General features: G+C 35.3%; 1 protein-coding gene across 1 annotated transcript in view; it reads left to right on the forward strand.

The window, feature by feature from the left end:
* Positions 1-15,656, forward strand: part of LOC115219630 (cullin-4A) — a 63,732-nt gene that overhangs the window by 13,666 nt on the left and 34,410 nt on the right. Inside the window, exon 2 of the mRNA XM_029789780.2 lies at positions 11,580-11,799. Coding sequence (XP_029645640.1) covers positions 11,580-11,799 — 220 coding nt within the window. The remainder of the gene's footprint in view (positions 1-11,579; positions 11,800-15,656) is intronic.

Genomic DNA, 15,656 nt, shown 5'->3' on the forward strand with positions numbered 1-15,656 from the left:
CCTTAGAGACACCATGACTGCCTTCTTATTATACTCATCATGGTTTCCTTCTTGTGGGTATGCTTAGCAGTTGGATGCCTTTCCTGATGCCGGTCTTTGTAGTTGACTTTCTCAATATACAAGCATTACAGTATACCTAGTCTAAAACCAGGATAATATGTATCAACAGCATCATTTAACATTCACTTTTCCATGCTTGCATGGGTCAGACAGATTTTGTTGAGGTAGATTTTCTACAGCAATGTGTGTATCATTTGACTTTTACTTGTTTCAGTCATTAGACAGCAGCCATGCTGGGGAATCACCTTGAAGAATTTTTAGTCAAATCAATCAACCCCAGTACTTATTTCTTTTTTAAGCAAAGTACTTATTCTATTGGTCTCTTAAGCTGAATTGCTAAATTACGAGAATGCAAACACACCAACACTGGTTGTCAAGCAGTGGTGGAGGACAAACATACACACTCATATGACAGGCTTTTTTCAGTTTCCATCTACCAAATCCACTCAAAAGGCTATAGTAGAAGACACTTGCCCAAGGTGCCATACAGTGGGACTGAACCCAGAACCATGTGGTTGGGAAGTAAGCTTCTTACCACACAGATACACCTGAACCTTGTATGTGTGAAATACTCATTTGCAAACACAGGTTTCAATTTTAAGTTCTTTTATTTTTTTTTAACAGTTCATCTCATTTCATATATTTTTTTGGTTTTGCTGTATGTACTATATTTTTTGGTTCTAGCTTATATGATTTTATTACCTTATTAAAAAAAAAAAAAAAAAAACGTAATTCTGATATTAATGCTTGTATTGTTAAAATATTTTATGGGGCATTATCAAATGTTCTGACAGCTGATTCTTTATTTGCAGTTTGTTTCAGATGGATGTGATATTTTATTGTGTTTATTCACATACAAGCTCTAGTTACAGTGGCTGCATCAAATGTTTCTATTGTATTCCTCTATTGTGTAATCTAATTGAAATATAGTCTCTGTTTTGTTTCATGTTGTTCCTCAGTCTCAACCCAGTTGTCATTCCTTTATTTTTAAAGACAGTAGAGTGTGATTTGAAGAAATTAACTTATTTCTAGTAGGCCAAGTGGCCCCTATTGAAATCACCACCTACTTTTTGGGTCACTTCTATCTTGTCTTAATTTTATTCGATTCAACCTAGTTTTAACTATTTTCCATTTTTTTTTGCAAACAAATCATATCTGTTGCCTCTTTTCTAAGATCTGCTTCATTTTGTTGTGCTGATATTTGAACCATCTACTATGATGCATAAAGGTGCATGGCTTAGTGGTTAGGGTATTCAGCTCATGGTCATAAGGTCATGAGTTCAATTCCTGGCAACACATGTCCTTGAGCAAGACCCTTTATTTCATGTTGCTGTAGTTCACTCAACTGGCTAAAATGAATAGTACCTGTATTACAAAGGGCCAGTTTTGTCACACTTTGTGTCATCCGAATCCTCCCAGAGAACTGCATTAAGGGTACATGTGTCTGTGGAGTGCTCAGCCATTTGCACATTAATTTCACAATCAGGCTGTTCCATTGATTGGATCAACTGGTACCCTCATCTTCATAACTGACAAAGTGCCAGTGTATGGTGCACTGTGGCTAAAGTGCTGCTTCATGTATTCTACTTAGTTTCCTAGTTCAGCATGCTATACTGACCTCTCTCCATATAGTTTGTTTGGTAGTATGTTTCTGGGAATATGTTTGGATTAAAACAGTTTTAAAATCATTTTTCTCGATGAGTGAATGATGGAATCAGTAACACATGGAGCAAAATACTTTGTGGCATTTGGTTGCATTTTGAGTTCAACTCCTATCTAGGTCCACTTTGCCTTTCATCCTTGTGAGCATGATAAAATAAGTACTGGGTGAATGTAATCAGCTATAAGCATGTGTTGCCACATCATTGCCACACTCTAATGATTGAAACCACTAAAAGAACGTGAAGTAAATAATCTAGTTACGAGTGGTATCTGTTGAGAGACCAGTACTCTTCTCAAAGAGATGTTCTTTACTTTTATACTTCCACTATTTTACTTCCCACTGTGTAGTTATGTCATTAATCTCATCACTCATGATTACTATTGCTTGAATGTAAATCTCTGAATGAGAGATAGGTTTGAAGTTCTTGGGTAACTGACAAATGTTAAATACCTGCATCTGCTCTTTTTGAAGATTAATTAAAATAGTCTTGTTGTTGATTGCAGAGAGATAAAGCTGAAAGCAATGAGTGTCACAAAAGATTGTGGTTTTCTCAATATTCTGCTCAGCTATGTTCAAACCGACTAATAGTGTTATTGTTTCTTCTATAGGTTCTTTTGGTATGTTGTGTTATTTGGAGAGATAGTGTTGTATTGTGATGAAGTGGAATTCAGCACATCAGAGATAGATTCTTGTGTTAGAGAGTTCAAAGAATTGCTTTAGAAATTTGATATGAAATCTAAAACTTGACAAAGGAAACGAGTCTCTTTCATACAATAAATTCTTTCAATTTTGAAAATATTCATATTGCACACATTCTGTCATGGGTTCAGTTTCAAACTGATGTGATTATTGAAAGTAATCAATACTGAAAGTGTCATTTCTATCATCAGTGTTTTGTTTATAAAGAGTGTTGAGTATCTTGTTCAAAATATGGTGACCAGGGCCATATTTGTTAAGTTCACCATCATCAATTCACCTTTTTTTTTTCTTTTTTCAATAAAATAGATTTTAACTATTAATGGTGAGATACTATGGATATATTTTCTTGGTAAACTTGTGGTGAGCATTTCCTGCAGTAGATTGATGGTGGTGAACTTACCTGTAATCGTCTAGAGTATCCTTTCTTACTTTATAGCTGAAGTGAATGTTGGAGATGCTTTACCACACACAGAAAGTGTAGGAACTACTCAGAGGTATCAGAATTTCTTCTTAATTCATCGCTATATCAAAAACCCTTCTGTATCATCAGCAGGTATCTCTGGGTCACAAGGATTTTGCCTTTTAGTCTATACTTTGCCTGAACAGGCACCAAGGGCTACATTACTTTTTGCCTGCAGAAGGGTTTCACCTGTGTCAACCGCAACCTTGAGCTCTCTTGCCAATCACAATCACCTTGAGCTGGTTTCAGCTGCCATGCCTTTTTTCTTGGTGCCTTTTTTTTTTTTTTTTAAGTCGTTTGGGTTCCAGACCAATCTAGCACGACATCGTTTGAGAAAAACCTCATTAACCAAGTCCTGATATTTGTTTTCTTTAGTTGGTGAGAAATGTCAACTCTGTCCTCCCAGGGTACTGTAAGCTCAACCACAATTGTTGTTTGTCCACTTCCAGAGAGTAGGAAGGTGTGTGGTTGGAGTAATGTTACCACTACTTCTTTTTAGACAATGATGGATACATTGGATTATAAGGATACATAGCCTTACAATATTTGGAGGAAAAAGGTTGTTTTTTTTTTTTCATCATAGATCTACTTAGCTGGGACTGAGCTATGACTATATAATAAAACCAACTGTTCACCTATTAAAGGCTACTTTTCTTAAGGAATTGAAGTATTTCTCCACATTTCCAAGAAACTAAATTCACTTTTGTTTTATTCCATTAACTTTGATAGATTAGCTTGTTGCTTCTGTAATCATTCAAATAAAGCTGAATATATTTGGGATATGAGAATTGCAGGTTTTCTTTTTTTTTCTTCTTTTTTTCTTTAGTGCTCCATACATGCCATCTAATATTTTTGCTTGTGTGTATCTATATAGGTAGTTATGTTCTCTTCTGAATTTCACATATCTTGTAAACACTCTGCCACCAAGTTACTATTCTGTGACTTGTGTCAGTTGTAATTTTATAAAGTCAGCATTTGGTGCAATTGGGTGTTTTATCTTGCTATTATTTAATCTTTTGTGAGGTATTTAGGTCAAGATTTCTAGTGCCTGTATTGCATGGAGATAGATGGTGCCTAAACTGTATGTATTAGTCAGTGAGGCATATTTGTGTTTTGGATAAAGGTTTAGTTGTTCTGTTGTGAAGAAGTGCTGTTTGGGCTATATGACTAGTATCTCTACCTTGAAAGAATGAAATACTGTGGGATTTGAATTTGGAATGTAGGAACTGAAGTAATTAGCCTGTTTTGGTTATATGAAGCCGGTTAATCTCAAAGAATGATTTTTCTAGCATTGTTCTTGTACGTTTATGTGTGGTGGTTTAAGCTATGAATTTGTTGTGTTCTGCAACTAATGTGTAAGAAATGAACATTTGATAGTCATTGTGACAACTATTGAAGCAAAGGGTTCCTGGTTTCCAATTCACAAAACCAAGGGTTACTATGCTCAAGAGCAGCCACAATGTACAAGACAGTTTTACAGAATGAACATTCAGTATCAATATATTTTAAGGTCTGTGGGACTCATAAAATAAAAATTGTAGAACACTTTTGTACATCATTATTCAGTATCATGTTATTTGGAATGTATGACTACAAAAACTATTGACTAATTTCTTTGTCAGTATGGCCAATAAGTCAGTGTTAGCTCGTTTAGTTGTCTACTCTTTTCATAATTGGTATCTTTTAGTGAGGATGGGGAGAGAAAATTACCTCTTATTACTTAAAATGTCATAGCCTCTTAATGATTTGAAACAATACAAAATTTGATGAAGTAATTGTTTATTAAACGATTCACTGTTCTATGAATTCCTTATTTTGATACTTATACTTTTTTTAAATCATCCTTGTTTGTTTTCTTATGTGACTTACATCTTCTTTTCATGCTCAATTTTAGAGAACCATGAGATATTCTAATGACAACTGCAACACTGCACTTCCCCTCTCCTACCTATCATCCATTTCATGCCCTGTCTTACTCCTGCAGTGTTATTAGAGTTTGTTAGAGCTGTCAGCTAATTGTAACAATAGAAAGTGTCTGTAGACTATTTCTCTGCTGGACACATCTTTTGTCACTTCTAATGCCTTCTCTTGCCAGCTGCCTCCTGTTTTTCTCCTCAGGTCAGCACAGACAGGAGATGGGAGGAAGGTGGTTATATGGATGATAAATGTAAATAGGGATTAGTTGTGCAAGCAGTTAAGTACCTTTGTGCTTTTTGTAGATTGACAGTTTCACTGTAACATTAGGGTTGTTTTTGATGATGAATGAGGAGGATATTATTTGCTTTAATTAGGGAATCACAAAAAGAAGAGCACAGCTGGGTGCATCATCTTCAGTGTATCTAGTACTTGTACTAATTTTATCAATTTTCTACTTGAACCGAAATCAAAACTTCATTCTGTAATTGTGCATGATACAGAAAATGCTTTCCAAACAATTTTGTTCTCTGTAATACCAGCCTCCTTTCTGGCCACTCTTGTTGTTTAGGCACAAGTCTACCTTGATTCAGTAGACCTTTGATAGAAAGTGTTTCAGCCATGACAATACATTTTATTTCAGTGTATAATGTATTTAACTCTACATTATCTAATATATCCTTTTGTTGTGCGTGTGTAATTCAAAGGAAATTTGGTTGCTATTTCTAGCAGGTCAAACGACCATATAAAGGCTTCCTTTCGCTCCTCTCTGTCTATAAGATAGTAATTTTTGTGTAAATGACTTTAAGGACAGTTAATTGATAGAAATAATAGATTTTTTTTTACTGACAGATGATATTTTGTTTTTCTTTTACACTCCATTTTTTCCCAAAATTGGAATAAATGCGCTTGTTTCCAACTGTTTGATCACCTACTTCACTGCTATTCAACAACAAAGCTGACTTTTTGGCTTGCTGTTGTTGCAAATATGTACATTTACATAAATAGCTTCAGTAGGTCTGTGAGTTTGAAATATTGAACAAAACCTATGACTACTGACTGCAAATACAAGTTTAATTACACAAGACATATTAACTCTGCTAGTAGATTTTTGTTTAGCTGCAAAATAGATACTATACACATTTAGCATTTACTGTTGAGAAGTAGCTATCATGTATTCTTGTAGAATGAACATAAGTGGTAAAAACATTAACTTTATTTTGTACACAAATATCCAAATTATTAAAAAAATAATACAAGCAAACATTTCTAGATGCATGCAGTCTGTATGTATGTGTTCCTATAAATTTATTTTGCTAAAATTTAGTTTATGCAGATTAATATGAAACCACTAACTAAGTGGTATTTTAGTTTAATTTTTGATTTTTATTTTATACCTCCCCCTTTTTTTTTTACTTGTTTGTTATTAAATTGTGGCCAGGCTGGGAGACCACCTTGGGTTTAGTCAAACAAATCAACCCTAATACTTATATTTTTAAAATCTGGTATTTATTCTGTTAGTATCTTTTGCTGAGCTGCTAAGTGATAGGGAATATAAATAGACCAAAATTAGTTCTCAGGCAGCGGAAGGCATAAAGACATACACATGGAAACTGGCTTCCACACAGTTTCCATCTACCAAATTCATTCATGAGAATATACTATGCTATTCCGAACTTCTATAGTACCAGTTCATCTGTTATTGGCACAGGTTTGACAAGGACAAGTGATCAGTCATTCAAGATTTGGAGACATAGACAGGCCTAATGAGAAATTTAGTTGGAAATAGGGGTCTTTTCTGTTGCTGTCACAGATTTTGAAATTTTAAAATCAAGGGAAAATTTTCAAATTTGGTATATTGCTGAAATTTTCCATGCTGAATCTGGATTTGTTATTCATTTATTCCGGAAAAATGTTTTTTAAATTGTGGAAGGGTTCTGACCATCCCCAAGTGACTTAGGTGGACTGACTCATTGTTATAAAACAAAGAACTGTCAGCGATTGGTAGTTCATGTTGGTAGCAGTTCACTGTGAGCCTTGGATATAGATTGTTGAGTCTCATGTAATAGTAGTGCGTCATGTATATACTTTCTTCCCCTCTGCTTCCTTATAGTATGTATCCAATACAAGGATATAAAAATGTGTTACAGAGGTTTAAAATTTGATAATTGCTACCCACTCAGAAAACAGGATTTGGAAGAAGTAAAACATTATAACGACAAAAGTTATGAAGTTTTAATAAATTTTAATACATAAAGTCATGAAATGGTCAAACAGGTATGTAAATAATTTGAAAAGGAAAAATCCTCAAGAGAATTTTTTGAGAAAAATTACAAATAAAAGCTATGTCAGGACTGGGTTTAGGGTTTGGCTCATTGTTGAGGAAATTACATAGGCTAAAAGAACATACATGCGGTGGTGAGTCTCTCTTTACACAGTTTTCTTTTAGGGATAACGCCCTTCTTTTGGAAGTAAGAAACTTTGGTTTTCACTTTCTCCATCATACTTGAAAGGTGAAATTAGTTAGCTGCAATCATACTTGTTTTTAGGTTGAAAAGGTCCAGAAAAAAAAAAACAGTTCAGAATTCTGAAAATGAGGTAGTGATAGAACAGCAATTGAAAATATGTTTCTCAAAACAATGTAGGTGAAAAATAACGTAAAGGAAGTACAAAGGTCTAGAAAATAGGCCCTCTCAAAGAAAATACATGTGGTGGTGGTTTAAGCAGACTACAACTTTGTTACTATGGAAACAGGCCCCCAATGTGTCTGACTTTTGATTGGCTAAAATTACCTGAAATTTGCAAACTTTAAAAAAGCTATTAACTTTTTATTTATTAATTTATGGCAAAAATGAATTTCATTTTCATAATTAATCTACAAAACTGAATCGGTACACCAAATTTGAAAACAATTGGAATGCAATTAAAAAACAAAATAGAAAACTGTGACATCTACAGAAAAGATCCGAAAATAAGTATATTTAGAGTTAATTGAGGGTGAGGTTTTCATGATCATTCGAAATTAAGTAGTATGATTACAAATTTATTAATAATGCTGAGCAGTGAGAGCCACTCTAGATGTAAAACAAATTTTATTACTGTTAAGCAACTGAGCAAGATTATGATAAAGCATAGATTGTGTTTATAGATATTTGTTAAGCTTCTTTACTTTTTTCTTTTTTTTTGTTAGATTATGACACTCTTGTAATTATTGTTTAGTTGTAGGTATTTGTTATTACCAGGTCATATGTCTGGGCAAGGGAGGGAGGGTTTTCGAGTTATATTTACTTAGATGTGTCATAGTAGATGTTATATAAAAAAGAGAGATTTGTAAACTTTTTACATGACTGTGGCCATACTGGGGTACCACCTTGAAGAGCTTTTAGTTGAACGCACAGATCCCAGTACTTTTTTTAAAGCCTGGTATTTGTTTTATAGATTTTTTAACTGCTAAGTCAGGGATGTAAACAAGCCAACACTAGCTGTCAAGTGGTGGTCACACGCGCACACACATCAGGCTTCTTTTCATTTTCTGTCTACCAAATCCAAGGAGGCTTTGGTTGGTCCAAAGCTGTAGTAGAAGACACTTGCCCAAGGTGCCAGACAGTAGGACTGAACCCAGAATTATGTGGTTGGGAAGCAAGCTTCTTACCACACAGCCATGCTTACTGCAATGTATTACAGTATAAAACTCTCCTTCCAAATAGCTTGGGTTCTATGGATTTAGCACTCAATTCAAATGCATCTCTCTCTCTCTCTCTAAAGCATTACCTTTATGTTATCAACTTTATTATTATTGTTGAACTGCAGCTCAGCATCTGGTAGAGCAGACCTGTGATTAAAAGTGTTTCCACTGTCAACATGCCATCCTTTATCCAGGCACCATCTAGGACTTCATTATTTAAAATATACTTTTTAAAACTAAGGTACAATGTAAAGGAAGTTTGGCTACTATTTCTGGCGGGTTGGACAATCACTGCAATCCAAATATATTACTGGTATTTACTTCAATTGCTAGTAGATATAGAGCTAATTACTATAATGTTTTTGGTTATCTTTAATTTGGTAACTATTTGTTTTTTATTCAAGTTGTTAAATAACAGCCAAATAAATGAAGAAATGTTGCTGTGACTGAAAAATATTGGCATCTGTTATTGTAGTTTTGCACACCTGTGACCAATGGCATTCCAACTCATATCTCTGTCTGTCTGTCTATGTGTCTCTCTCTCAGATCTGTGAAATGAAGCTGTAGAGAATTAATAGATTTTATTGCCAGAAGTGTCCAAATTAATCCAAACACTTTGTCTCACATAATTCAACACTGCTAATATAATGTATAAAATACAGACATGGCTGTGCGATTGAAAAGCTTGCTTTGCAATCATTTGTTTTTGGGTTCAGTTCCACTGTGTGTCTTCTGCTATGGTTCTAGGCTAGCCAGTGCCTTGAGAATGAATTTGATAGATAGAAACTGTATGGAAGCCTGTTGTATATGTGTGTGTATGTGTGTGTCTTTTATGCCCCCCCCCACCATTTGACAACTAGTGTTGGTTTGTTTAATTCCTTGTAACTTAGCAATTGACTTTTAAAAAAATAAGTACTGGGGTTCTGTTTGTCTAAACCAGTGTTTCTCAACCATTTTCAGTCTATGGACCCCTTTGATTATTATTTTGTTCTGGTTAACCCTCTTGGTCATTTGATGTTTAAAAATTAGTTTTATAGAAACTTCTCTCAAAATTCCGTGGGTTGAACCAAATAAAATGTTACAGAAAGAAACCTATCTGTTTCTTGAAATACATTCCAATACATACATTGAAAGCAAAATTTTTTCAAGGGCTCTTAAAATATTATTGTGGATCCCCAATTTTCTATTTTGTTGTGTGCTCCCTACAAAATCTTACGTGGACCCCAGTTGAGAACCCCTAGTCTAAACCCTTCAAGGAGGTCCCAGTATGGTCACAGTCCAATGATTGAAACAGTAAACGATAAAATATTTTATAAAATGTTCAAGTTTACTACAATATTCAGTAGCTGTGATATTCCTTGAGCTGGATACATTTCTTAAAGGCAGGCAATGAGTTTGTAGGGCCATGATACAATGATTTTATTCATGGTCATAAATTGAAATTTGTCAACTTTGGAATTGTGGTGGCACTGGTGTTAAGGATTGAATACTTCTTTTGTTACCAGTTTTCCTGAGAGTAAGACAAATGTAGTTTAGTGTTTAATGTTGTAGCTTAACTGTAATTCTGTGACAGACAATTCTTACAGTCAAGATTGCCAAGGTTCATACTTAAAATTTTCAGAGGTCACACTCAAGGCTGTTAAGCTAATAGATATGAACAGACATTTCACAGTAAGACAACTTGCTCTTAAACTGTACACTTCCCACCATCTTCCTTTTTTTTTTTTTTTTCTTTAGATTGTTTATTTAATCCTAGTTTGACATATTGATTTGACCTTGATTTTTATGTGAACCACAGAACCTCTGTTGTTGTTACACCTACCTGTTAGATACACACGTCTGCGTGCGCGTGCAGCCTGTTAAATTATTTTATTCAATTAATCAGTACAATATTGAGGATAGTCAAATATGATTACTAATTGTCACGTTGTTAACTAGTGACTTTTCAATGTCACTCAGTCAATGCCTTTCTTACATAAGACAACCTGCTGTGATTATCTCCCTTGAATTTGCATCTTAATTTACTATTTTATCTTTTTTCCTTTCATCCTTTCATGGGGGTGGGGGTCTATAAAATAAATATCAGTTGAACACTGGAGTCGATGTAATCGATTAGCCCATCCCCACCAAGTTTTAGGCCTTGTGCTTCTAGTTGAAAGGATTATAGTAAAAAACAAAAGTAACAGAAAAAAGACCCTATTTATCTTATACAGGAAATGAATATTCAATAAATGTAGGTATTTTCTGATGGATAATTTGTAATCAGGGTTATTAACTCTATTGACCTGGAGAGGGAGAAAATGGAAAAATTTGGATGTTCATAGCTTTTATTGATTTAAACAATACATGACACAAATGAGAGTTGAAAATGTGTCATGGAATTGTGTTGAAGTTGCCACTATTATAAATTCTTGTTGTGTATGTTAGGAATAAGCCTACATGGCATTGTGTCAGATTTAATTACAGTTATAATTTAAAGCCTTGTAACAGCTATCATATTTATATATTTAGGCTTTGCATAGTACTTGACTTAGGTTTGTTGAAAATAAATGCCACTTCTTTCTCTCGTCAGTACAGCTGGTCATTAACTGAGATTGCATGCATCTAGTTACAGAGAGAAACTTTCTTGAAATGTTCTCCAACAATTCATATGCAAAAACCCAAATTTGCATGAATCACCAATGTGAACATTGAGGATATGTTCTTTTTAATAGAATCAATTTGTTGAAGTGAACATATCGACCTAAAACCCTGCTCTCTGAATCAATAGAAGTGCAGGACAAGCACTTGCTTGAAAAAACTTTTATGCAAGAGCTTGTCCTGCTAGAAATAGCAACCAAATCTCCTTCAAATTGCACTGTATCCTCTTGAAAATAGGAAGAGCATATTGAATACTGTGGCTTGAGGTACAGTGTCTGAATATAAGATAGGATGACTACACTGGAATGCCTCTAATGTTAAGATTTTCATATTTAGGCTGATCGGAGTCTAAACAAAACATTCCTTTACATTTACATTTGTTTATCTTTAAATTATGATGATGAGTGTGAAACTTGAAATAAACTTGTGATTCTATATATGGTCCTTTGTATTTTCAGATAAACCCAAGTTGCCGGAGAATTACCAGCAAGACACATGGCAGAAATTGAAAGAGGCTGTCGAAGCCATCCACAACAGCCACTCCATAAAATCCTGTTTGGAAGAACTTTATCAGGCAGTTGAAAATTTGTGTTCTCACAAAATGTCTGCTACAATTTATGAACAGTTAAAACATGTCTGTGAAAGCCATGTGCAATCTAATCTACAACAGTTTTTAGGATATCCTTTTTTCTTTTTTTTTTTGATTCACGAAATTGTTTGTTTGTTTATGTTGGTGCTGTCTGTCTATCTTTGTTCTTTTTTTAGACTATGTGATAAATGTGTTTTATTATAGGTTACTCTGTAATAGTGAATGTAAATGGGACATGTACTGAAGGGAGAAACTGAGTGCAGTGAAATGTGAAGCACTGAATGGAGACGTCCTTCTCTGACTGAAAAGTGCTTGCTTGCATTTGTTGTTGCTTAACTGCAGTTAGCTTTGACCAAGCAATTTTATAATTCAGCTATGGTTGTCTAGTCTTTTTTGTTTTTTGGGTATTTTCCCCCTCATGCACTGGACTAAATTATCCAGTGTGTCATATTTTTTAAGGCAGTATTGTTTGAGGGAAATTTGACTGCTATTTTTTTCTCGTTGTTGGAGTTTGTGTGATCTTGTAGTGGTTCCCTCATTGCTGTTGTGATGTGGATTTACTCTGTATGTGGACTTCTGTGTACATGAGCACACACACTTTTTGTTCTTTATTAGTTTGGAGGAATTATAGGAAATAGCCATCTCCACGACATTCACAGGCCTGTGAGTTTGACATGGTTAAGGTCCCTTGTAAATAGTTGCAAGTTGTGCGGGAGGGTATTTCAGAGGACCAAGGTTCTGGGCTGGAAGGACTGGGAGTAGGGATGTGGACACAGACATCTACACACACACACATTAAATCCTTATGATAAGGCAGTCTTGTTGCATAAATGCCAAGCTGACTCACTGTATTTAGTTCCTATCACACAAAACAATATTTCTTGCTTGGCTAGCAACATTAATAGTTGACTTGCTTAGTCCAGATGATTTCACATATTTGACAATTGGGTTAAGTTGCTTTTCAACATTTAACCACTCAACCATGCAATAACAGCTGTACTTGGAGAACATAGTAACTCTCACATTAGAAGCTTCATATTAATATTCAGCTCAAAAGTGTGATGTGGGTGTGTGTTTTTAGTTAGCATTAACCATGCTTTATATTTATCTCACTCATGTGTATGTGTCTGCTTGAAATTAGTGTGCTGAGACATGTATAAAATATGCTAGTATGAGTTAGATATATTTGAAACCTTCCTCAGGCTTTCTTTGCTAATACACATATCAGTGTACCCTATGCTGGCCCACTCAACATGTTTGAATGACTCCAGTTACAATGTTGTTATTTGAATTTTCTTTTCCTTTTTAACTGATAACTTATTACCATCCATAGTTACAGAGAGAGCTTGGTGCATTTATTGTTAATTCCAACGTAGCAAAAGTCCTTTTAAAGTTCAAGGCCTTCAAGTGAAGAGATCAGTTATTTATAGTCAATACTGAAAATATATAACATTGCATTTCAATTGATGGCATTGTGTTTCTACAGATGTATGTGTGTGTATATACACACACACACACATATCTTAAACCTTTCGTTACTGTATTTATTTTGAGATGCTCTCTGTCTCTTTCTATTACTTTAACTATAACAAAGAATTTAGTAAAATAACTTAGTTATCATTCAGCTTGTGTTAGGAACATAAATTGTGACTAAGGTTTGGTGGAAGATTTTAATTCAAAACTTATGAAAACAAGACATTTGTACCAGAGCCAGAGCCGGTTTCAGCCAGGTTGGTAGCGAAAGGGTTAATCACTTAAACTTGTCTAAACACTCATCCTCTCCTGTTAGCTGGACTATCACCACCCACTTCAAATGGGTCCTCTGACTTCCATTGTTTTATATGGTAACTCTATATCGTCATGGATCTGAAAGACCCATTCATTAGGTGGTCTGTCACATGGTCATGTGTTTGGGTAGTCTTGGATGAATGCCAACAATTATTAGGTAACCGTCTTTATATGACTGGACCATTTTAGTCTCTTTCTTCCTATTGCTTCAGTAATATTTGTACTTGTGGTGGCATTCACCCAAGTTGAGTTGAGCTAGCTTTGACCAGCAAGTTCACCATGTTCCTTATGGATGCTGACTTCATTCAATAGTGTGGCTGCCATGGCTGTAGTAACCATTGAGATGTAGAGTTCATGTTCAGAGTTTCAGTGAAAATACAAGTTCACATTTAGCCTCCAGTCACTTGCGTACACACTTTGAGATAGTGTGATCCATAACAGCTCATCTTGCTGTTAATTGTCAATCATCACAGAGGATTTACTGACTGACTCACTGCTGATTATTAGAGTGAACATTACCTGGGGATGAAGTGGGTTCTAGAGACATGCTTTAGCAAAAGCTATGGAGTGCTTCAATCCCAGTTGTCACTCTTAGAACACCAGACACTAACCCAGAATTTCTGAGTCCTTATGCTATTGCTAGATAATCGTTGAACCTACGCTAGGTTCATCCGTCCTTTTGACAGATCTTGCTTTTCGTCCTGCTGGGTTTCTAGCAACCCCACTCACCAAGCAAGTCTAGTGGAGGTGTCAGTTTAGTCACCTACGACCTGACCATACAACAGTTCATGTTAACAGTAGCACTCAAGTGACCTGACATCAATTGTTTCTGTAATGACACAAGTCCTGTGAAAAGCTTTTCTTATGCGCTCATTTTACAGTGTAGGGATTACATGTAGATTTTGGGGTATGTATATTTCCACTCTTAACACTGCCTATAGATGTAGCCATTTAGTAGCTTACCAGTCATACTGGTTAGCATCTAGCTCTATGGCGGACCTAACTTGCATTGGTCTCATCCATGTCTATTGTAGTGTCTCCAAGAAGGGTCCTGAAATTCCTAGCCTCATCTAATACACTGTCTTGGCTGACAGACCAAACTTAGACAAAGAGATGAGTACTGAGCATCAGCAGTTGTCTGAGTATCTAGAAGTGGCAGTCCATGGCAGTTTGAAGGCAAGAAACTGAATGTTTTAGCAGTGTGTTGTTAGTAAAAATTAAGATTCATAATGGAGACCACTTTGAACGTTCTCTCTTTAGGGAAGTTTTTAGCAAGTACCCAAGTACATTTTTAGTCTATTAGTCTCAGTGGCTGTACAGTTGAACAGTGGCCCTCAGTCCTAGGCAGAATGTTAAGAATATCCTGGCAGCATTTCTCATTTTGTGGAATGTGAGAATGCTTAATAATGTATAACTTAGAATTGGAATCATCTCAGAGATAAGTTTCAGTCATTTTATACATGTGGCTGATTTTGTAATAATACCAAAAGATCAAAAGAAAATGTAAGATGATACAATGTGAATTACCAATAATGAGCTTTCTTGAAACCTTGAAATACAGATATGTGGCATGGTTGTACCTTTGCTCCAGATCAAGATGGATGACAAAGTGTGTCTTTCAAAGAAACCTAAACAAAATATGTGTAACTGTCAATTTGAAAGTGACTGATTTACCATTGGAAATAGTCTATGAACAAATAGTCTGTGAACAAATTAGAATAGAATGAGCAACCCAGATGATGTTGTCAAAGCCAAATGAGATATACATTACACACACGTGCCTGTGTGTATATGTATGTATGTGTGTGATCATCATCATCATTTAAACCATCCGTTCTCAATGGTGGCATAAGTTGGATGGTTTGACAGGGGCTTGCTAAGCAGAAGACTGAACTAGGCTTCACTAGGGTTTTTACAGTTGGATGTCCTTCTGAGCACCACCCACCTTCCAGAGTGGACTGAGTGCTTTTTACATAGCACCGTGTGTGTGTGTGTGTGTGTGTGTGTATATATCATTTATCATCATCGTTTAATGTCTGCCTTCCATGCTAGCCTATGTATATACTCACACGCATATGTCAAAATGTAGGTGCAGGCATGGCTGTGCCATTAAGAAGTTTGCTTTGGAACTACATAGCTGAGAATTTGTTTTGGTGTA

This window comes from Octopus sinensis, linkage group LG15 (genome assembly GCF_006345805.1).
Source record: "Octopus sinensis linkage group LG15, ASM634580v1, whole genome shotgun sequence".
Lineage (NCBI taxonomy): Eukaryota > Metazoa > Mollusca > Cephalopoda > Octopoda > Octopodidae > Octopus > Octopus sinensis.